The sequence below is a fragment of the Pongo abelii genome, chromosome 6, assembly GCF_028885655.2.
Source record: "Pongo abelii isolate AG06213 chromosome 6, NHGRI_mPonAbe1-v2.0_pri, whole genome shotgun sequence".
Taxonomy (NCBI): Eukaryota; Metazoa; Chordata; class Mammalia; order Primates; family Hominidae; genus Pongo; species Pongo abelii.
This window is the reverse complement of record NC_071991.2, coordinates 126,988,966-127,012,991: the sequence shown is the minus strand read 5'-3', so window position 1 is coordinate 127,012,991 and position 24,026 is coordinate 126,988,966. Positions and strand designations below refer to the sequence as shown.

The window sequence follows — 24,026 nt, the reverse complement described above, 5'->3', positions numbered from 1 at the left end:
CACACAACCCAATGCTACTGAAAAGAGGCAGCTTCCAGTAATCAATAGTAGCGGGTGTGGTTCAACTTTATTGTATGGCTGAACGGTTCTACTTGGCCGAGAGCCAGAGGGTCCTTGGACTTACCTATAAATTCATCCATCTGAAAAGGTGATGCTGGGGAGGAGCCAGAATTATAAAGCAGTCTGTTCTCTCCCAGACAGGTCAAGTCGATTAGAATGGATAATAAAGTTTCCTACTGAACCCACATGGGAAGTTATTTTTAGCAGTTCCATAGTGAATAAGAGCAATCACACTTCACATGAATGCCACATAAGCCAGATATCCTACCCTTTGCTCAGGGTGCCTTAGGACTCTGATGAGGAATGGAAAAAGGTTAAAAAATAGAAGTAGGATTCTAGCTAGAGAGAGAGGTTTTCCTTAATTCCAACCATGGTCCATTTCATCCTGAACATGTGTGGCTATAAGATGTCCTTTGTCCTGCAGCATTCTGGTTGAGATCAACTCTGTCTAGATTTAGATAAGTTCATGAAAGCCTCTTTCCCTACAGAAAAAGTAGGCTATAGTTTTAGAATTGAATTTGTTTGGCATCTTTGGAAAATGATTCTCAGAAGCCACGATGGCTCCTTGCATTTCCTATGTTATTCTTCTCTGGGGGGACAGAGGTACTTTGTTTCCTCCTATTCCAAAGGAGGACACAGCACTATGTCTTTCTTCAAAGACTTTTCCAACTAATAGAGCATTCGGTTCTTAGGGACCTACCATAAAACAAAGTGCCAGGTACTTTTCTTTCTGCCACTAATGCCATTAAGGAACCTTCTGCTTACATGATGAAAGTATGTTATTTATCTATCCTCATTCCAGGATTGGTTTTTTTTTTTTTTTTGAGACGGAGTCTCATTCTGTCACCCAGGTTGGAGTGCAGTGGTGCAATCTCAGGTCACTGCAACCTCTGCCTCTCGGGTTCAAGCGATTTTCTTGCCTCAGCCTCGCACACCACCATGGACGGGGTTTTGCCATGTTGGCCAGGCTGGTTTTGAACTCCTGACCTCAGGTGATCCACCCACTTTGGCTTCCTAAAGTGCTGGGATTAACAGGCATGAGCCACCATGCCTGGCCCCATTCCAGGACTTTAAAGCAACAATTTCCCCCAAAGCCATGGAGTATTTAATTTGTCCTGCTTAATTATATATTATTTAAAAATATAACAATCACATAGGGTCTCACAGAACAGATCTGGCCCTCCTCTTTGACCCAGACTTCTGAGGCACTTCCTTGGGCAGCTTGTCTTGCCAACTGACTCCTTACCAACGTGGACCCAAAGAACTGGGCTGAAGTTGCATATTTTTGCCACCATTATTTCTATGAATTTTATCCCTTTTGCTTATTCAGGATATTCACCAATGTCTAGGAAGTCAAAGAGCTGGGGAAGAAGCTCAGGGTAGGGGCATGTAATTGGCTAAATCCAGAGGTCCTTCATGAGGCTACATATAACAGGAAGCAGAACCACAGTACCAACCAGAGAGGCACCGGCATCACAGCCTGCTGCCTGACCCCAAGCACAGGTGAGACGGTGGCGCCTTTCTTGATGTAGTCAGAACTTTCCATGATGGTCCTGCCCATGAGAGAGTCTCTGCTACAGTAAAGGACATTGATCTACCCTATCCGATGAGAGAGTAAAAGACAAAATGTGGCTCACAGTGAATTTTAAGGTGCCTCTCAGCAAGTCTTGGCACAAGAAGATAATCACTTTTTAAGTAACAATTCAATTAGGTAGCCATTATCATGGCATTTTCCTTCAGGAACCCCCATGTCTCCTACTAGTGAAAGGAATCACAGGCTCCTAGAATATTCCTAGGCATGAAATGTCTACCAATGAAGAAAAAAAAATCGAAGCTTGAACTCTTTCTGAAGGCTTTGTTGCCAGTCATGTCAGGAAGGTTTAAGTGGAAACAGGGAAGAAATTTAATAAAATATTTATGCTCTCTTACCATTAGCATCTTGGACTCCAGTAAGTGCTCCGACGGCTGCTGCGGTTTCCCCAGACAAGACGATCTGTCCCCCACCTTGTAAGGTGGCCTCAGCCAGGGTGGCGACAGCATGGGCGGCAGCTTCGCTGCGGGCACAGGAACAGGAGAGAGGGGGATGTGTAAGATGAATAGAGGAACAGCACTGCAGCCAAGACAAACCATCCTTTCAATGCCTTCCTTGGGTCTTTCTACTGACTCCATGGTTGTGATCCTACCAGCAAATACGTGATAACAGTGCTAATAGATAAAGCCAAGAGTAATTTTGAAATAATATTAATGGCTAGAGAAATCTCAAGTCTTACATAGCTATAAAGCTAATGGTGAGAATTTCTCTGAACCTCGGTAATGAGTGTTTGAGGACAGAAGGCACTCATTATCAGTTTCTTCCTTATCAATATCAGTTGAGTGCTTGCAAGCCATAGTGGAAGCTCTGATCCATATTCACAGTGCAAAAGCCATTTTGGTTGTCAATCACAAAGTTTTCCTTTTCTCTTTTCTCCTTACAGCAACATAAGGCAGACCATCTGAGACTGTCCTTTTATAGCCAAGGATGAACGATAATATGAGGAGTCAGCAGCAACCTGGACTCACTCTTCAATTAATACTAAATATTAATTTGATTTATAGTCATGCTTTTCAAATACAGAGTAATGGCTGATTAATATCCTGAAAAGTCCAACTCTTCCCTTTGACTCACTGTATATCCAGGCAGGGCTAAAACAAAGACTTAAAGTTTAAAATTATCACTACAAGTCCAAACTGTATAAATACAGTTTGCCTCTATAATTACAACAAAATAATAAACCTCCCTACATAGCACAAATGCTCTGTAGAATAGGAAGACATTAACCATTTGTTCATAGCAAGTACTATTTTAACAGTGTGTCCTATTTTTCTTTCTTTTCCTTGCTATATGCTTTTACTATGTGCATAAATACCCATTTTTCTTGATTCTATGATGCTACAAACTCTAAGACATACTATTATTTCATGGGCCAGTAAGGAAGAAAAATTCCTGACAATTGTAAGATTATAATCTGCCATCCAAATTTCAGAGATGTAAAAATGTGAAAAAACAGGCAAATTCATTATCCCTTCTGGTAAAGTATCAGGTGTCAATTTGCAGTTACTGAGGGACTACCGAATTCCAGTAGGCATAGAATAGAGATGGTGGTGCCATTTAGTTTAGCAGAAGTGGACAAATAAGCCAGTTGAGTCAGCTTTGCTGTAACATGGCAGTGGTCTTGTAAGCACAAGCCGTAAGTGGAGGTGGGTAAGGGGACAGGGACTAATTGGAGTAAACATGTTAGGACTGTGGGCAAAGCAACATGTACCAAACTCAATACAGTCTCCTTTACCTAAGACAGTCAGCACACAAGTAAAACAACAGATATAGTAATTCCCCTGCAAAAGACTTCTTGGTCACTGTAAGAATTTTAGGAAGCAGGAAAAGAAACCGAATGGACAGAAAAGTGTCATCAAACAGAAAAATTTCCTCTTCTTACTAATTTGTCTTGCTTTTAAATTTTTATGCCTGTGTTTTAAACAGTTATCTTTTTCTGATAATAAAAGCAATATACTTGCTTTTATAGAAAGTTTGAGCAAACTCTATTAAGTATAAAAGAAAATTTTAAATATCATAATTATTTCCTTCTAATCTTAAATATAACTTTAAAAAGATAAGATAAGGCCAGGCACGGTGGCTCACGCCTGTAATCCTAGCTCTTTGGGAGGCCAAGGCGGGTGGATCACCTGAGGTCGGGAGTTTGAGACCAGCCTGACCAACATGGAGAAACTCCGTCTCTACTAAAAATACAAAATTAGCCAGGTGTGGTGGTGCATGCCTGTAATCCCAGCTACTCAAGAGGCTGAGGCAGGAGAACTGCTTGAACCCGGGAGGTGGAGATTGCGGTGAGCCAATATCATGCCATTGCACTCCAGCCTGGGCAATAAGAGTGAAACTGTCTCAAAAAAAAAAAATAATAATAATAATAATTAGGATTGTACTGTACAGTTTTAAAAATTATTTTGTTGTGGTAAAATGCACATAACATAAAATTTACATTCTTAACACTTAAGTGTGCAGTTCAGGGAGTTAAATACACTCAGAATGCTGTGCAGCCATCACCATCATTCATCTCCACAACTCTCTTCATCTTGTAAAACTGGAACTCTGGACCATTAAACTTCCTATTCTACCATCTCCCTAGGCCCTGGCAACCACCATCTACTTTCTGCCTCAATGATTTTTTCATTTTTGTTTTTATTTTTTAGAGACGGGATCTTGCTATGCTGCCCAGGCTGGTCTTGAATTCCCGGGCTCAAGCAATCCTGCTTTAGCCTCCTGACGCAAATAGCTGGAACTATAGGTGTGTGTGCCTTTGTTGTCATATCTAAGAAATCACAGGCAAATCCAATGTCATTACATTTTGCCCCCATGTTTTCTTCTAAGAGTTTGATAGTTTTAGGTCTTAGATCCATTTTGAGTTATTTTTTGTCTCTGTGATTTGGACTACTCTATCTCACATAAATACAACCACACAGTATTTGTCCTTTTGTGTCTGGCTTATTTCACTTGGCAGAATGTGCTCAAGATTCATCCACGTCATAGCATTTGTCAGAATTTCCTTCCTTTTAAAGGCCGAATAATATTCCATTGTGTGTATACACCACATTTTGTGTATCCATTCATCTGTCGATGATCACTTGGTTGCTCCCATGTTTTAGCTATTGTGAATAATGCTGCTGTGAACATAGGCATACAAATATTTCTCTGAGATCCTGCTTTCAATTCTTTGGGATATGTACCCAGAAGTGGATTTGCTGCAACATACGGTAGTCCCATTTTTAATTTTTTGATGAATTATCATATTGTTTTCCACAGTGGTTATGTCATTTTACATTCCCACCAACAGTGCACAAAGTTTCCGATTTCTCCACATCCTCACCAACACTTGTTATTTTCTGTTTTTTGGATTGTGGCCATCTTAATGGGTGTGAGGTGATATCTCATTGTAGTTTGGATTAGTGATGTTGCACATCTTTTCCTGTGCTTATTGGCCATCTGCATATCTTCTCTGGAGAAATTTGGATAAATGTCTATTCAAGACCTTTGCCCATTTTTGAATAGAGTTTTTGTTGTTGTTGAGTTTTAGACATTCCCTATATATTCTGGATATCAATCCCTTATCAGATACGATTTGCAAATATTTTCTCCCATTCTGTGGCTTGCCTTTTTCCTCTACTGATAGTCTTTTGATGCACACATTTTAACAATTTTCGTAAAGTCCAATTTGTCTATTTTTCCTTTGCCATATCCAAGAAATTACTGGCAAATCCAATGTCATGAAGTTTTGCCCCATGTTTTCTTCAAAGAGTTTTATAGTTGTAGGTCATGGAACCACTTTGAGTTAATTTTTATACACGGTGTTAGGTAAAGGTCCAACTTCATTCTTTTTATGTACATATCCAGTTTTCCCAGCACCACCACTCACACTTCTGATTTCAAAACTTAACACAAAGCTGTGGTAATCAAAACAGTATGGTACTGGCATAAAGACAAACATATAGACCAGTGGAATAAAATTGAGAGCTTAGAAATAAACCTTCACCTATATAGTCACATGGTTTTTGACAAGGGTGCCAACACCATTCAATAGGGAAAGGACTGTCTTTTCAACAGGAGACCCTTGATCTGGAATTACTACTAAGACTGTTCTTTACATTTTTCATGATAGAATTTAATTTTAAAGTGCTTTTAAGTATTTATTAGAGAGACTTTAATGAATATTTTTTAGTACTTAGGCCCTTAATTTTTAATATTTTGCTAAGAAATTTATGTTAATAAACACTACTACCAACCACTGGGAATTTTTTTTTTTTTTTTTTTTTTTTTTTTTTTGAGCTAGAGTTTCACTCTTGTTGCCCAGGCAGGAGTGCAATGGCACGATCTTGAATCACCGCAACCTCTGCCTCCCAGGTTCAAGTGATTCTCCTGCCTTAGCCTCCCGAGTAGCTGGGATTACAGGTACCCACCACCATGCCCAGCTAATTTTGTATTTTTAGTAGAGACGGGGTTTCTCCATGTTGGCCAGGCTGGTCTCGAACTCCCGACCTCAGGTGATCCACCCGCCTCGGCCTCCCAAAGTGCTGGGATTACAGGCATGAGCCACCGCACCCGGCCTGGAAATTTTATTAATTACCTATCTCGGAGAAAAAAAAAGAAAAAGATACATAAATATATGACCAGCCAATTTTACAGCATCCACCTGTCAATGATTAATGATGCAAATATTTACACTGTGACCTGAGACTTTATGGAAAGTAGAAAAGTATACTCTTTGGAAAAAGCTGTGTGATAGTCTGAAGAAGAAAACTGTAAATGAGAATTGTTTATATGGAATTAGGATCTTTGTTTATAGGTCACCTCAGTGACTGCTTATTTCCTATAATTATTCTTACAATTTACAATAATCTCATCTTTATGACCATCAAAGATGACATCCTGCCACTCCTGTACATCCTGAACACACTCTGGCAGAATGAGTTTCATGGGCAGTGAAGGGAGAGGGCAGCTCCCCAAGCCTTGACAGGAAAGTGTACCTGCAACTGATCACACTCATTTCGACTTAAAGCCCTAAAAACTTGAAGTTATCTTCTTTAACTTCTTTCTAAAATATGGTATGGTAGAAGAAAAGCTGAAAACCAGCAACAACCTAAAACAATCTGGAATGCCAGGGATGAGGGGTCCAATGCAATGGGGGTGACAGGTTGACAGGTCAGTACGATTAATTATTCAATCCCCAGTTAGGGTCTTTACGTGGGGCATGAAGACATCGATGATGCCTATGGTAAGCAGGGCTATCATTTCCAGAGCGATTCTAACCTTTTACACTCAACTTTATGGGAAACGACCAAATTAAACTGCTAGAAAAAGATTTTTTTTTTTTTTTTTTTTCTGAGATGGAGTTTCACTCTTGTGGCCCAGGCTGGAGTGCACTGGTGTGATCTCGGCTCACCATGACCTCCGCCTCCCAGGTTCAAGCAATTCTCCTGCCTCAGCCTCCTGACTAGCTGGGATTACAGGCATGCACCACCACGCCCGGCTAATTTTGTATTTTTAATAGAGACGGGGTTTCTCCATGTTGAGGCTGGTCGCGAACTCCCGACCACAGGTGATTCGCCCGCCTCGGCCTCCCAAAGTGCTGGGATTACAGGCGTGAGCCACTGCACCCAGCCTAGAAAAAGATTATGTTCACTTAAAAAGGTGAATAGCAATTAAAAAGGCCCTGAGCTAGACCACTTCACAATTTTTAGACAAAAGTCATTTCAAAACCAAAGCTATAAATAAGAGGTTTCCATCAACCTTTTATCTGTAAGTGTCTAATCTTTACCTCTAGGAAAGAAAAGCAGTTGTACCATCCCTGACCTCTATTCCAGAGAAGATTTCTAATCTAAGTTTTCCATCCCATTTTATTGGACAAATATCACTCCGTATATAAAAGCCCCATTTTATTTTAATAATATGTCTAATTTTAAGTCAATAATATTTCATCTTAAAGACTAAGAGCAGCTGGGCGTGGTGGCTCACGCCTGTAATCCCAGCACTTTGGGAGGCTGAGGCGGGTGGATCACGAGGTCAGGAGATTGAGACCATCCTGGCTAACACAGTGAAACCCCGCCTCTACTAAAAATATAAAAAATTAGCTGGGCGTGGTGGCGGGCGCCTGTAGTCCCAGCTACTCGGGAGACTGAGGCAGGAGAACGGTGTGAACACAGGAGGCGGGGCTTGCAGTGAGCTGAGATTGCGCCACTGCACTCCAGCCCGGGCGACAGAGCAAGACTCTGTCTCAAAAAAAAAAAAAAAAGACTAAGAGCAAATTTTTCTTTCAAAATATGACTTTTTAAAAGCAAAATCTTCACAACAAAAAAAAGACAAATTCTAAAATTCCTTAAGAAGAATTAATCTAAGTATTTCCCCATAGCACTGAGTCACAGCCCTGCACACAGTAGACACACAATAAATACTGTCTCAGTGTTAACAATATACTATCAAGTAAGTTTCCACTACTTTAGAAACGTAGAGTAAGTCTACAAAGCCAAATCATGATCTCTACATGCAAGGACTATACTGGCCATATTCAGGAAATGGGTTTGTAGAAGGACATGTTTAAGAGGAACTACAAGTCCAGGACAGTCTAACGAAAGAACTGAAAATTCAAATTAATCACTGTATCACAAGTAAATGATGATATTACTTCCTTTCCTCCCTGGTTGTTCAGGCTAAATAGCTTATATATAAGCTATTTTATATATACATATATATATATGGTATTATATATATGTATGTATGTATATACACACACATACACACACAAATTTTTTTAAAGCTGTGATGTTCTGCTCATTTGCTCACTTTGATTCCCTTCCCACCTCCTTTCCAAAAGTGATTTATTCTTTATTTTGAAAATGAAAATTAACATAGTTTTTAGGTTTTTAAAGGACAATTTCTCCATACCCACTTTGGGTTGTTAGAAAGCCAGGGTGGGCTAAAAGCTGTGGAGCCCTGGGCCCTTGTGACTTGCAGTATGAAATTCTCTTAACAGCGTGGTTGAGAAACAAGTCTGTCCTGCAACTGTCCTGATCCCATTTTACCCTGTAAAAGATGAAGGAGCCCCTCTGCCTCCTTATCCCCAACCTGCCATTGCACGTAGCTTCCTCTCCCTTCTCACCCTGTGCCCACATCTGCTGTTTACATTGCAGCAGAGGTGCAGGTGGTTATTAGAGAACCATGCTTGTTTTATCTGCACCTGAAACAGAGCAAGTTGCAAGAGGGCAGATTATGAAACTGCTTTGTCATCATAGGAACAAAGACCAGATTTCTCTGTGTATTTCTCAATGAGATGACTTCCAACAGAAAATTCTGCGGAGAGGCTCAGAGTGCAGGGACTAAATGATTCTACTGCATCTCGTCCACAAAGAAGCGAACATTAAGGGCTTGTTTCTTACATCCAACCCTCCTGACTAAGACATTAGACCATGGGCTACCTCTGTTGGGTTCAGAAAGCCCTGATGTTCCCCTAATAGTCTGCTATAGTCTAGTCTCTGCTGCCAGGCTTGGTTTCTTCATCCCCAGCAGAAGCTGCAATCCACCAACCCCTAACACTCACTGGGGCATCGAACTACCTGATTGCAAAGAGATTTCAACATCTCTTTATTCCTCCTCTATGCCACAGTGAACACATTCTCCTTCCTTTGGAGTAAACACTGTAGCCACCTCAGCTGCATCTGAGTTTGTTAACAAGCCCTCAGGGGATACCATTACCCGCTTGCCTTTAGAAATAAGCTCTGGTCCTTACAACAAAGGGAGCCCAAATGTGCCTCATATTTTCCACTATGTACAGAGTTCCCAGGACACACACACTTCACTGGAATATCCAAGGTGTTGGCTGCAAGTCTCAATGAAATCAAGTTTTGCTGGTCTTTAGTGAGGGCCTGTTAGACCCCAAGCTACAGTTGGGCGGGGAATGGGGGGTGTTACTGGACTAAAGGAACGGAGGGTCTCACTTGGCCATGCCTTTCAGGAAGTTTATCTGGGTGTTTCTCTCAAAGACAGGGGTAGAATTGAGCCAAGTGTAAGGAACCAAGTAAGACTTTCATGTTACTGAAAAGCAACATGATGAGTATATACGTGAGTGGGGGAAGAAAAGAAATGAAGAGCAACACGAGCAACATGGCTCAATGGGCTGCAAAAAATGTTCTGATCACTAGGGACTAACTAGGTAACTCTGAGAAGATGTGTTGTGTGTGTGTGTGTGTGTGTGTGTGTGTTTCAGTTTCCTATCCCTCATCAACCACCAATCTCTGGCCATACTTCTTTTAAAATGAATCACTTAGACTGGGCGTGGTGGCTCAATGCCTGTAATCCCAGCACTTTGGGAGGCTGAGGCGGGTGGATCACCTGAGGTTGGGAGTTCGAGACCAGCCTGACCAACATGGAGAAACCCTGTCTGTACTAAAAATACAAACTTAGCCGTGTGTGGTGGCACATGCCTGTAATCCCGGCTACTTGGGAGGCTGAGGCAGGATAATCGCTTGCACCCGGCAGGCAGAGGCTGTGGTGAGCCGAGAACATGCCATTGCACTTCAGCCTAGGCAACAAGAGCGAAACTCCGTTTCAAAAAAAAAAAAAAAAAAAAAAAGAATCACTTTACCTCCATACTTCAGCTTCCAAGACCTTAACAAGGCGTGCCTGGAGTGCCTCTTCCTAACTGATCTTCTAATCTCCTCTCACTATAATCAATTCAGAATAGACAACTCTTAAAATATAACTTAAATGATAATAACTATAATTCTTGAAGTGCTAACTATGGGTTGGACACTGCAAAGAGAATTTTATCTATATTATCTCATATACATGATTCTGTGTGATGAGTCTTATCCTCATTATAACAATGGGGAAAACAAGGCTCAGAGGTTATGTTTCTCAGGATCAAATGGTGGAGCCAGGATTCAAACCTGAATCTATGTGACGTTGGAACCCTGCTCTCAGCCACCATACTATACAGCCTCATACAGTGAACTGTACATAAATCCATCACAGCTCTCTAGTATCTATCATAATCAATCTAAACTTTCACTGATTTTATATTTAGGGGAGGTGATCACCCTCCTCTGAATTTCTACAACGTTCATAGTCTTTACCATACAATTCAATAGTGAGTTACACTCTAAGTAATACTGTTTGCTGAGTGTTTTACTTAAATCAGTCTCCCCAATAAGAGTATGATTTGAGGGCAGAGTATATGCTAGAACACTCTATTCTCTATTTACAGCCTTACCCAGTAGAGCTGGCATGCCGCAAGAGTTCAGCCCTTACTGCATACAAGACACTGACCTAAGGATTTCACATGGAGTAACTCAGTTCTCATAACACCCCTAGAAGAATGTACTGTTATCACTCCCATTTTACAGAATAGGAGAGCCTGGCTACTGAGAGTTCAAATGAACTGCTCGATGCCAAACAGCTTGTAAGTGACAGAGCTGGGCTTCAAACCCAAGTAGTCTGGCATCAAGGCTCATACTCTTGACCATTAATTTAAATGCCTGAGTCCATTAAAAATAAAATTGCATCAGGAATGAAGAAGTGGGAGAATGATATGAAGCTGATCCTTCCTGTCAACAACCAGTAGAAGGAACCAGGCAGGGAACAATACAATCGAGTTTCAGAAACCACCTCTTGGAGCATCCCATTTGGCAGCACCCTTCCTAACATACCTGAAGAAAAAAGTTCATTATTTTCCCCAATAATCCAAAACTTATTTATCTTGAGCTCACTGATAAGCAAGGGCAACACATTTTTCTCAAAGGCAAGTAAAATCAGCCACTTGCTGCTTAAACGTGGATTAATACCCCCAACAAAATGCAGTTTCTTTTGTAGGGCAAAAGGACAATAATCCGAAGCCTCTTAATTTGTTCTGTATCCCTTGAAAACATGAAGCACTCAAGCCTTACTGCTTCTGCTTACTGGACACAGAATAGGATAAACGGGAAGGCTTAACCAGCTTGGGCTGGAAGTCAGAAAGGCTGCACTGGTTGTTGGGGCTGGGTGGTGGCAGGAGTGAAGAATGATGCGGAGATGATCTTTCCATCAACAGCCAGTAGAAGGAACTAAGCAGGAAACAATACATTGAGTTTTGGAAACTACCTTTTACTGGAGGATTCCATTTCACATCACCTTTCCTAAGCACACCTGAAGGAAAGAAGTTTAATTTTTCTTGGTAAGGGCTGACCTATTATAGGCCAAACTATAATATTGTATGGGCCAAGAGTGTTAAGTTCCAACTGCCAACTGTGGCAAACAGATACATTTCTCTTTAAGGGGCCTCCACCCATATCTGCAGGGACAGATTTGTGATCCTCATTTATTCCCACACTCTTGCCACCACCTGTTAAGCGCCATAGTGACTGTAGCTCCCTGCTGCATCTCCTGAGAAGCTGCCACTGCGGCCTCTGCCAACGATGCCACTGCCTGGGTGGCCTCTGACGCTTGCGTCGTCTGGATGGTCATCTCACCTCCCTGTAACGTGGCCCAATTTTGTTCCACCTGAGGCAGAAAGGACACGATAGTAAAAAAAAAAGCCACAAAAGTATAATTTTACAAGTAATTTTTCTAATAATTGCTACTTTTTGGCTAAATACACATACTCTTTAAAATGACCTGCAATGTACAGAACAGAGCTTTAAGCATGCTACCTTTTGCATAAAAAAGGGGGTATTAGAATATATACCTGAATTTGCTTGCATTTGCATGAAGAAATTCTGGAAGGACACACAAAAGCCACTGAAATTGTATGTGTGGGGTTGAGAAGTTGGAAACACGTTGGATGGGAGACAGAAAGCAAGACCTTCCACTGTACCTTTTTTTTTTTTTGAGAGGGAGTCTCCCTCTGTTGCCCAAGCTGGAGTGCAATGGCACGATCTTGGCTCACTGCAACCTCCACCTCCCAGGTTGAGCAATTCTCCTGCCTCAGGCTCCCAAGTAGTTGGGACTACAGGTGTGTACCACCACCCCTGGCTAATTTTTGTATTTTTAGTAGAGATGGGGTTTCACCATGTTGGCCAGGCTGGTCTCAAACTCCTGACCTTAGGTGATCCACCTGCCTCAGTCTCCCAAAGTGCTGGGATTACAGGCATGAGTCACCACGCCCGGCCCACTCTACACTTTTAAATGCGTTTCTCAATTTACTTCCTGATGTATACATACTTCAAAACAACATGTTGTGCCAGATAAATATATACAATTTTTTGTCAATTTAAATAAATACATAATAAAGTTTAAAAATATATAGGCTGGCTTGTTAGAAATGGGCCATGAAAGGAAAAAAAAATTCAAACTATACCAAAATTTCAAACTGTATCAAAGGGAATATGATACCAGTACTCTAGACACTTTGTCCAAAGGGTCTACTACTGTGCCTATTTTCTTTCTCTTTTATTATTTTTTTATCATTATACAATATTTCCATGTAACATACCTATTTTCTGGTGTACCTTTGTAGAGCTATTCCTGCTATATGGAAGTATATTTATACAGACACACACACACATTCACCCCATTTCCCCTTTCTACTCCCTCCTCTAAAATAAAAATGGCAGCATATTCTACATATCTTTTGTATCTTGCTTTTTTCACAAACAGTACATCTCTGAAATGATTCAATTTTGGAACATATAAAACTACTTTACTCATTCATGATTCTTAAGAATGGCTGCATACGATTGCATTTTTTTTTTTTTTTTTTTTTTTTTGTTGGAGACGGAGTTTTGCTCTTGTTGCCCAGGCTGGAGTGCAGTGGCGCGATCTCGGCTCACCGCAACCTCCGCCTCCCGGGTTCAAGCGATTCTCCCGCCTCAACCTCCCAAGTAGCTGGGATTACAGGCACCCCAACACCACACCCAGCTAATTTTGTATTTTTAGTAGAAACGGGGTTTCTCCATGTTGGTTAGGCTGGTCTTGAACTCTCGACTTCAGGTAATCCACCCGCCTCTGCCTCCCAAAGTGCTGGGAAGCATTGCATTATATAGAAACATCATGATTTATTTAACAAGTCATCTTTTAATGCACATTTAAGTGGTTTACAGTCTTTTGCTATTAACAAACAGTGCTGTGATGAATATCCTTATATACTATTATACTTTGTATATTACATGTGAGTCTATTTATAGGGTAAATGCCTGGAGGTAGAATTATAGATCAAACTTATTTGGCATGTTTATTTTTGATAGAAACTGCTAAACTCAGAAACTAATTTTTTAAAGTGTAGCAAAAGCTGCTTTCTTTTTAGTAGGGGAGAAGTTATGAAGACTCTCCCACTGCCCACAGCAAAAAACCCAAAAATAAAAATCATACTCTCTGGTGACAGGATACATGAGAATCCAGGTTTGCTAGGCCTACAGAGTCTCTCAGCCTTGGCATGCTAACATTTTGGCCAAGGTATCCTTGGTTGTGGGGCTGTCCTGTGCATTGCAGGATGGTTAGCAGCATCCCAGCTTGTACCCACTAGATGCCAATAGCACCCTCCTCAGTCAGGACAGTAAAAAATGTCTCCAGGTATTGCCAAATGTCCCCTCTGGTCCGGGGTACAGAACTACTGATTTTAGTACAATTCTCTGTGTTTAGAGACTTAGTTCTGAATACCTGTATCTAGTTACTTCAGTCCATTTTGCTGAATAAATACTGGTTGATTAACTACCCACCCTCAAAACTGAAAAGCAGCAGGGGCAGTAAAAGCAATTTCTATTTGGAAGTACAGCAGGTGATCCATCAGCTCAGGTGTATATGTCTTTGGACTCCTGGGTCTCAGGACCTTAGCAGTGCTTACTGAAGCTCTTGCTATTCCTGCTTCACATTGCTGGGGCCTAGTGAGTAGTTATCTTGTGCCTGCTTGTTACTGTGTCCCAAAGAAAGTGCTCCAAGCTCTAGGAGGTAGATATTTTAAATGCTTCCTGCTTTAGTTCTATTACCATATTTAGATTATGATAATGCTTTTCAGAATGTTTGCCAAAAGCCTCCCAGAGAAAGAGACATTCCTTTGAGCTACCTTCGTGTTTGTCCTGAGTTCTCATGGGCAGTGGATTGTGCCAGCAAGCCTTCAGGGCCCATCACTCCTGAGGCAGAGATATCCTAGAGCTGCAAAGTTGCCCCTCAGGAACTTCAAAGCTCTTGCTTTCCAAGGTTGGTTGCTTTGATCTCATTGCTCCAATGAACATCACTGCCAACACTGCCACCATAAGAGGCAAGCTGCACTATCAATTCTTAGGTGGCTGATGAGTCCGTTCAAAACATCCACTGAAGCCGGGCAGCGCTGTTGCCTACTGCTAGGGAATGGTCTTCCTGTTTCTGATCTGCCCCTCTATTTTAGTCTGGCCCATGTTGCTGGTCTCACTTGAGCTTGGCCCAGTGAGGCTCTCTCAAGTCCTCAAACTCAAAAGGCAGCAAGTCAATATAGACACATTTAGTTACAACTATATTTGTAGTGAAAATAGCATTAGAATGCTGCCATATACAGTATAATTTAAGAAAGTTAAATTATATGGCATGGAATGACAGTAAACAGTGAAGAGAAAATAGGAGGAGAAACAGAGAAGAGATTTCTAATCAGAAACACGGCAGATGATCAAGAAATCAGCTCAAGTGCCAGCATCTCTTCGGAATTTCCTATTCCTGAGTTCTCAGTGCTTTCTTAAACTGTGTTTACTTGAGCTCTTGTTGCACTCCCTTCCCCAAAGAAAGGGCCACAAGCCCTGGGAGAGGAAGATATTCAGAAGATATCTCATTAGCTACTATGCATTTCTGAGAGAGGCCCACTACCACAAGGCCCTTCAAACTGTGGCTGTTCCACGCTTTCACAAGTCAAGGCACTGAATGTGTTGCTCCCTTTGACAGGATAGAACTCCCATCCCTCTCCTTTGTTTGGCTAGTTACCACTCTAGTCTAAGCTCAGGGGCTACCTCTGGGAAGTGTTTCCTGAGACAATTCCACTCCCCTGAAGTCCAGATGAGGGCCTCTCCTCTGCTGTTCCATAGCACCCTGGGCTTGCTGCTAGTAGACCCTTATCTCACTGCAATTGTTCTTTGCTTTTCTCTACTGCCTACCTATGTGCTCCTTAAGGGAAAGGGGAGTCTTTATTATCTTTTATCTATAGTCTCTACAGTGCCTGGCACAGGGCTCAAAAAGTGTTTACTGAAGGGATGGATGGAAAAATACTATTGATATTTTCCTACTTGTTATTCAGCCTGCCCATATTTAAGGTAAACTGACATTCATAAAAATGCACCTAAAATGAGTTATGCAATTCAAAACTGTTACATATATTGATGGTTCAGTTTAAAATTCACATCTCTAATGTTTTTGTACTTTGGCTTTCTCTTCTTCTAACAGAATTATATGTACTATATATAATCCTAGCACTTTGGGAGGCCAAGGCAGGCGGATCATGAGGTCAAGAGATCGAGACCATCCTGGCCAACATGGTGAAACCCCGTTTCTACTGAAAATACAAAAATTAGCTGGGCATGGTGGTGCATGCCTGGTGCTACTCGGGAGGCTGAGCAGAAGAATCGCTCGAACCTGGGAGGCGGAGGTTGAAGTGAGCTGAGATCGTGCCACTATACTCCAGCCTGGGCCACAGAGTGAGAGTCCGTCTCAAAAAAAAAAAAAAAAAAAAAAAAAGAAACGCAACTCCATTAATGTTATAAATATTATGTGTCAAAAACAAATTTTTTTATAGAAGGAAACAAAGTTACTTTCTTTAAATAGTACCAAGAAACATTCAGTAGAGAGATATGGTTGATAACTTTGTCTAAGCCAAAAACTAACACATCTCCTAACTGTACCCCTCATTGTTTTCCACCTCTTTCAGACTTTAAAGAGTGTCATCTCGTTCTAGTGTTCTGGGACTGACAAATTCTTTGCTTTGTTAATCCATATCCTTTAATGATGTTTATATACTTAGAAAGTAAGTGTCCTGTCAACCTTCACCTTTCCTCACCCAATAACCAAGTTTTTCAGTGTCCCAAACTTTCCCGGGCTCCTTAGGTGGAAAGGAGGCACATATGCTTTGCAGCATCCCTTACAGCAAGGCTAGAGTTCATTCACGTGGACATCTCTCTTCCCTACTAGACTGGAGTCCCATGACAGCAAGGATCCTGTGCGAATCAACTCCACACATCTGCAGCTACACAGGGGTTTGGCACATGCAGGCTGGCCGAGGAGCCTGCAGTGCACTCTCCCTCCATCTCCCAGCCATGCGGCCTTTGCCAGTTCTCCCCCTCTCCTGAGGGGCACAAATGAAAGTGACTTTGTGGTGTTCTAAAGGGAAATGCTCCATGGCTCTCAACAAGGGTGAGATAATACTCTTAGCTTTATTCTGATACTGCTCTTTGACATCTGTTGGCTATTTTTCAAACTTCAGCACACCACATCAGTATCTTCAAGGGAAACACTCATGGTGACGTAACAAACCCCTTCCTTCACTGTTGAATCTTCACCAATGGCTCAGAGCCTAGGCAATGTTTTTCTCAATGCATTATCCAGCTTCAACACTGCTATGGGACTTTGGGCAAATCATCTAAGCTCTGTTATGTCTTGGTTTTCTCATCTCTAAAGTGAAGATGATAACAGAACTTTATACTGCATAGGGTTGAGTGTTTAGCCCACCAAGTGATCAATAAAGGTTGGCTGTCTTTAGGTTAATGTCCCATAATTATCCCAATTTTGGTAAGGAAGAATTCTCCTAAGAAATCTTTTCAAAGGCATATTTAAAATGTAATAAATCATGTTACTGACTTGCAAACATATTTATCCCTTCAAAGAAGGCTTCCCTTAGTCAGTTCCAGTTTTAATGTGTCATTTTTTTTAATAAAGACCAAAGATGAAATTCTTTGGGATTCACAGCATAAAAATGGTAAAGGGATAATCCCTCTGTATTGTGTATAATACCAAATGCTATACATTCAAATGTAAAATTCTAAGTTCCTGACAGTTGGGTTTGAGTCATACTAATCCATGAATCTTAACTGTTACAATTAATACACATAGCATAAGACACTTTCTAAAACTTTCATGGTCTCATGTTCAAAAGGTTTAAATGAAAGAGTGCTGCAGCCATGCAGGCTACTCCATCTTCTGGACCCTCGCTTTTCCCTCATTATACATTCAAGTATTTAAGAAGACGCAGATGGAATCTCTTTCTTACCTCTCCATCAGCCACGGCAGAATAATTCACTTGGGCAACGGTGACCGTGGTTGGCAATTCTGAAGCATCAGCCAATGTGGCTACTGTTGCCCCTGTACCAACCTAAAGAAAAATATGGAAAGTGGTTAAGTGTCAGTGGATGGATCTTTCCACTTCTTTACTCAGAAGCTAAGACTCATTTAATCCCAAATTCAACATAGATAACAACTAATATGCCTTATGATGTGAAATCTAAAATCATAGCTCACTAAAATCATAGTTCAGAGACTATGACGAGTTTCAGAATTTTACTTCAACCAAATAAGTCAATATGAGAAGAGCTATCACATCGCCACATCCATGCCCAGTGTCGGTTAACCAACTTTTTATTCTCACTTCAATCTGAACTTTAGAGGTTCCCAATCAACAAATTGTGTTTTACCTCAGAAGAGGTCATTCAGAAGGAATACTTCCCTATCACTGACAGTGAAACTGTAAAACAGAAGTCATTTTAAGGCCAGGCATGGTGGCTCACATCTGTAATCCCAGCATTTTAGGAGGCCGAGGCAGGAGGATCACTTGAGCTCGGGAGTTTGAGACCAGCCTGGGCAACACAGCAAGACCTCATCTCTACTTAAAAAAAAAAAAAAAAAAAAATTCAGCCAGGCCTGGTGGCATACACCTGTAGTCCCAGCTACTCGGGAGGCTGAGGTGGGAGAATCACTTGAGCCCAGGAGGTTGAGGCTGCAGTGAGCTGTGATGACAGAGGGAGATCTTGTCTCAAAAAAAAAGAGCCCTTTAAAAGTGCTTTGTTTTGGAAATGTCCAGGAAGCTACGCATAGCCCTGTATTTAGCAAATGCAAAGAATTTAAACTATTCTTCAGAAATCAATTTCAGGTAGCAAGATCTTGGGGAGCTATATAAAGTTCATACAAGAGTTCGCACAAAGGAAACTTTCCCTAGTCTGAGGTGAGGTGCCCACTGATCCATCTCAGAAGCCACAGTCTGGTAGCCCTCAGGTTTACTCACCTGGATAAGTGAGACAGTGCCATCAGGGTTACTAAAGGTCTGGACTACAGTCTGTGATGGTACAAGATGAGCTATACTATGTGTGGCTGTGGCCTGTGTTTGCGTTTGCTGATCTTCAAAGGCATACAAAAGGTCTTCCCGCCCATGCTGTTTATAACAGTTTTTAACTATGGTCCGTAGTGCCTGGGTCCATGAAACCTGTCACCAAATGACCGGAAAAGCACATTAAGCCACAAAAAACTTTGGTTATTTAGTCCCAATATGCAATAAGCAGCTACTTCTTTATCAAATCAAACCAAACCAAACCTCTTATAAACTCTCCTAGGATTACCTCCCACAGACTGGTTCTGGTAGAAAGAAGCTGAGTACAAAGTATCAAAGAGGGCTTCTCATTGGTTTCTTCTTGATCAAAGTCTAGTTTACACCCTATTCCAACCTGAGGCCAAACTCTTAAACTTCTTGCAAAGAAAGATTATTCTGATCAAGAATGGCATATTAAGATTCTCAGTAAACTTCCAAGCTAAATGAAAAATAAATACGTGGCCAGGCATGGTGGCTCGCGCCTGTAATCCCAGCACTTTGGGAGGCTGAGGAGGGCGGATGGCCTGAGGTCGGGAGTTCGAGACCAGCCTGACCAACATGGAGAAACCCCGTCTCTACTGAAAATACAAAATTAGCCAGGCATGGTGGCACATGCCTGTAATCCCAACTACTCGGGAGGTTGAGACAGGAGAATTGCTTGAACCCGGGAGGCAGAGGTTGCAGCGAGCCGAGATCACGCCATTGCACTCCAGCCTGGGCAACAAGAGTGAGACTCTGTCTCAAAAAAAAAAAAAAAAAAAAAAAAAAAGAAAAGAAAAATAAATACACAAAAAAAATAAGGAATGGTATGTAGTTTAGTCTTTCTTGTAAAAGTTTTGTTATTAGCAGGCTCAGCTGGCAGACTTCATATCCCTCTAAATCCATATTTACATTTTTCAACAATGATTTTTAGTAACCAGAAATAAAAGCATTTCTAAGTGTTCAAAGTGATTAATACTTTTACTTCAAGTTTCTTTGACTTTCCCAAGCACTTCATAAAATTAAAACTGCTCCAAAAGGCAACCCTGAAGACACATTTTAAATTCATGAACTCACCCCAGTCTTCTCTTTATAGTATAGTGATGGAGCGACAAATGGAAAAGGCTATAAATCAAAGAACATCAGTCTTTGGAGGGACAGGCTTAACTATTACCCAAAGACTTTCTAGCACAAGATGTAGAAATGACAAAAATTGAGGTGGTTAATTTAGGATGGAAAAGCAACCAGGCAACTCAGTCAGAGGAACTCTCACCCTCTGCTTTTGCTCTTCTGTGCGGACATCACTCCGGACATTTGCCCAGGGGATATCTTCAGGCCACCAGATGGGCTTGCAGCTTTCTTTCCCCCAGCCTGGTTTTCCCCGACCTGTAGAGTACTTGAGCATCTCTGGGATAAATGCCCGAAGCTGGGCCTGGAAGAGAACAGTGTGGTCATCAATACTCATGAAAGACATCTGGGGTATGTTTATGATTCCTTAAATTCTAACCTTATAAAACAGAGAGGTTTCCAGGAAGGTCCCAGAGAATTCTAAGATGTGACTGATGAAAACTCACTGTTTTCCATAGGTTCCTATATCTCCATGGGTGGTTGAGAATTATAAATATGTTGGTAAAGTGCACCTTAGGCTGCATTTTGTAGACTTGTTCCTCTAAGAGTAAGAATATCTACCTCTAAGTTTAATTTCTGCTTCCCAAGATATTACTGGTACTATAGCTTATTTCCCTTCTACAGTTTTCATGCATGTAAGGTGCCAAACTCGGGGTGTTTTCAACACTGTTCTGGAAGTAGGAATCCATGCAATTAGATAAGAGAGAAATAAGAGGTGAGCTGATAAAATCATTATTATTTATAGATGAAGTCACCTTATATCTAGAGAATTCCAAAGAGATCAAATGAAAAACTACTACAAACAATAATGAGAATTCAATAAGGTGGCTGATTATAAAATATACGAAAACAAACAGACCTTCAACTTAATAAAAAGGGAAAATAACCCTAAAACTCTTCTAGAAATTTTCCAGTAAGCTAGGCCACTGTCCATGAGTCTGACATATAGACATAGTAAAGCATGTGCGAATTTAAATGCATTATGGACTTCATTCAGATTTATTTTACAAATCAAATCCAGATCAAACAGGTTTTAAACCACAAAGACAACTGCCATTCTTATTTCCTGGCATAGTAACCACACTCTGTGTGTGCTGGGGGAGGGTCTACTTTGTGAATATTCTTAATCGCTGATAATGATTTCTGGCAAGAAAAGCAGTTTATCAAGTTATGATCTATTCCTCCTTCCCAGACCTACTGTTTTCCTTTTAACCTGGTGGTCTATAGCACTCCAGATATAAGTAGCATCCTGCAACTAAGGATGCACCCATATTGCCCCTGCAGCTGAAAACCAAAAAGAGGCCACTTTTAGCAATGAATCAGACTCAGGGGCGTGGATTTGTAGTTACAAAGTAAAACAAGAAAAAAACAGAAATGAGAATACTTAAGTATTAATGAGAGAATGAGTACAGCAACACTTTAATATTAAAGATTTCTATAAATATCAGGTGTTCTTATCATTCTTATAATAAATATTAGATATTATTTTATGAGAAGATGATACAAATTGTTACATAATAGGGAACCATGAACCCAATCAGTAATGTTTACCTAATAAAGTTCTGGTTGACGGTAGTCATGCTGTTAATTCCTGTGCCAAGCCTGCCACTTCACCTCTCTAAGTCCCCAATGCCCTGACAGTCTCCTGCCTACAGGATATGATATAATACACTCCATATATATTTGGCTCTGGCATCAAGCAGCAGGCTGATAGAAGCGTATCCATTTAAAAACCCATCAGCTGGCTCATGCGGTCATTACTTCAGTTATTTTAGGAAAGTACATCTCAAAGTCATTTTTCCCTTTATTCTAATTTCTTGGGAGTGTGTCTTTTTCTAGGCTCAAATACACAGAGCAGGAAAGGGCTTAATCTTCACACACAATATTTTATACTTCTTCATGTTAAAAAAATGGCTTTCTCAGAGGTATAGATTAAATAAACTGATATAGACTTTCATAAACTCCCTTTTCTTTGAATACCATTAACAGTTTCCAAAAAGGAGAATTCTTTATATTCATACCTAGGAGAGTCTGGAGAAAATGAAATGAGAAGGCTAAATAATTCTAAATTAACAAAATCCTAAAGTGGGTTGGGTGCAGTGGCTCATGTCTGTAATCCCTGCACCTTGGGAGGCTCAGGCAGGCAGATTGCTTGAGACCAGGAGTTTGAGACCAGCTTGGGCAACACAGTGGGACTCTGTCTCTACCAAAAATACAAAACTCAGTCGGCTACAGAGGCACGTGCCTGTAGTCCCAGCTACTAGAGAGGCTGAGGCAGGAGGATTGCTTGAGCTCAGGAGGTCAAGGCTGCAGTGAGCCATGATGGTGCCACTTCACTCCAGCCTGGGTGACAGAGTGAGACCTTGTCTCAAAACAAAACAAAAATCCTAAAGCGGGTGACAGAGCAAGACCCTGTCTTAAACCAAACAAACAAAACAGAAATCCTAAAGTGATCAGAAAGCACTCACTGTGGAGAATACTAGACTGACAGAGTCTGCTCAGATCCACCTGGAACCCTCTATATTCCCTAATTCTGGTGATTGCTTCACTTCTGACGCCTCACCCTATTTGCACCAATAGTTCCTTATGCTCCTCAGTTCTGGGTCACGTCGGCACCTGGAAGTGGATACCTTTCATCCTCAAGTCTTCCTTCGGCTCTCCCACCAGGCCTTCCAACTGAGTTCCAATAACTTAATGTTACTTGAAAGGTGGGCTCAGCATCAGCCTCTTCATTTAAACTCCTACCCTACCCTCTCTCCAATCTACTTGTCTTCTCAACTTTTTTATCTTAGCAAGTAGAAAACCACCCTTTCCCCAGCCACTCAAACTAAAAATGTTAAAGTTATCCTTACTTTTCTCCTTCAACACTTACCTAGTCACACACTGCAAGTCCAGTTCTTTTGTTTTCTTTGAAATGTCTCTGGTGTCTATCCCTTCTTCTCCGGCCCCACCTTTATTCTAACTTTTTGGCCCAAAGCTAGTGTATCCTTCTAGTTGGCTTTCTTGGGAAACTCCAAGTTCTCCCTTCATTCCCTCTTCCCACATATCCTTGCTGGAGAGGTTTTCCTAAATGTTACCTACATAGCTCCAAAGCTCAAAACACCTCCAAATGTCTTTTAACTATGGCAACTAAACTAGATCCTTCTGCCCAGCTTTTCAGACCCACCACAATCTAGCCTCACATTACAGTCAGTTCCCATTAATTCCCACCACTCAGCCTTTGTCCTCCATCAGACAAATCTCTGCACTGTCTTAAGAGCTGCTAAGCCCATTCCCGCTTCTTTGCCTTTGTTCTGTCCCCTTGCTGGACTACTTTCCATGCTACTATTCTAATGCCACCACTCATTCTTTAGTGCCCAGAAAGTCCTACATTCTTTGTGGAACATATACTAACTATTCGTTCATTCTCTCTCTCTCTCTCTCTCTCGCTCGCTCTCGGATCTTGCTCTGTGGCCCAGGCTGGAGTGCAGTGGCATGATCACAGTTCAATGCAGCCTCAACCTCCAGGGCTCAAGGGATCCTCCTGTTTCAGCCTTCAGTAGTTGGGACTAAAGGCGCATGCCACCATGCCCAGCTATTTTTTTTTTCTTTACTTTTCTTTTTTTTTTGTAGAGAAGGGGTCTCCCTACATTGCCCAGGCCAATCTCAAACTCCTGGACTGAAGCAATCCTCCTGCCTCGACCTCCCAAAGTGCTGGGATTTCAGGTGTGAGTCATTGCACTCAGCCTCACTTCTCTTAAGTTAGCTCTTTCTACCAAAAAGAACACAAGGGCCGGGCTTGGTGGCTCACGCCTGTAATCCCAGCACTCTAGGAGGTCAAGGAGAGCAGACTGCCTGAGGTCAGGAATTTGAGACTCACCTGGCCAACATGGTGAAACACCATCTTTACTAAAAATACAAAAATTAGCCAGGCATGGTGGCACATACCTGTAATGCCAGCTACTCAGGAGGCTGAGGCAGGAGAATCGCTTAATGCTGGGAGGCGGAGGTTGCAGTGAGCTGCGATCGCTCAACTACCCTCCAGCCTGGGCAACAGAGCAAGAC

General features: G+C 41.4%; 1 protein-coding gene across 7 annotated transcripts in view; it reads right to left on the bottom strand.

Annotated features, from left to right (window-relative positions):
* Nucleotides 1-24,026, bottom strand: part of NRF1 (nuclear respiratory factor 1) — a 140,899-nt gene that overhangs the window by 27,389 nt on the left and 89,484 nt on the right. For all 7 annotated transcript variants that reach the window (XM_054559813.2, XM_024250202.3, XM_054559815.2 and 4 more), the window contains exons 6-10: nt 20,128-20,286; nt 18,795-18,992; nt 17,787-17,888; nt 11,976-12,133; nt 1,990-2,114 (exon numbers count right to left, since the gene is read on the bottom strand). In XM_054559813.2, coding sequence (XP_054415788.1) covers nt 1,990-2,114; nt 11,976-12,133; nt 17,787-17,888; nt 18,795-18,992; nt 20,128-20,286 — 742 coding nt within the window. The remainder of the gene's footprint in view (nt 1-1,989; nt 2,115-11,975; nt 12,134-17,786; nt 17,889-18,794; nt 18,993-20,127; nt 20,287-24,026) is intronic.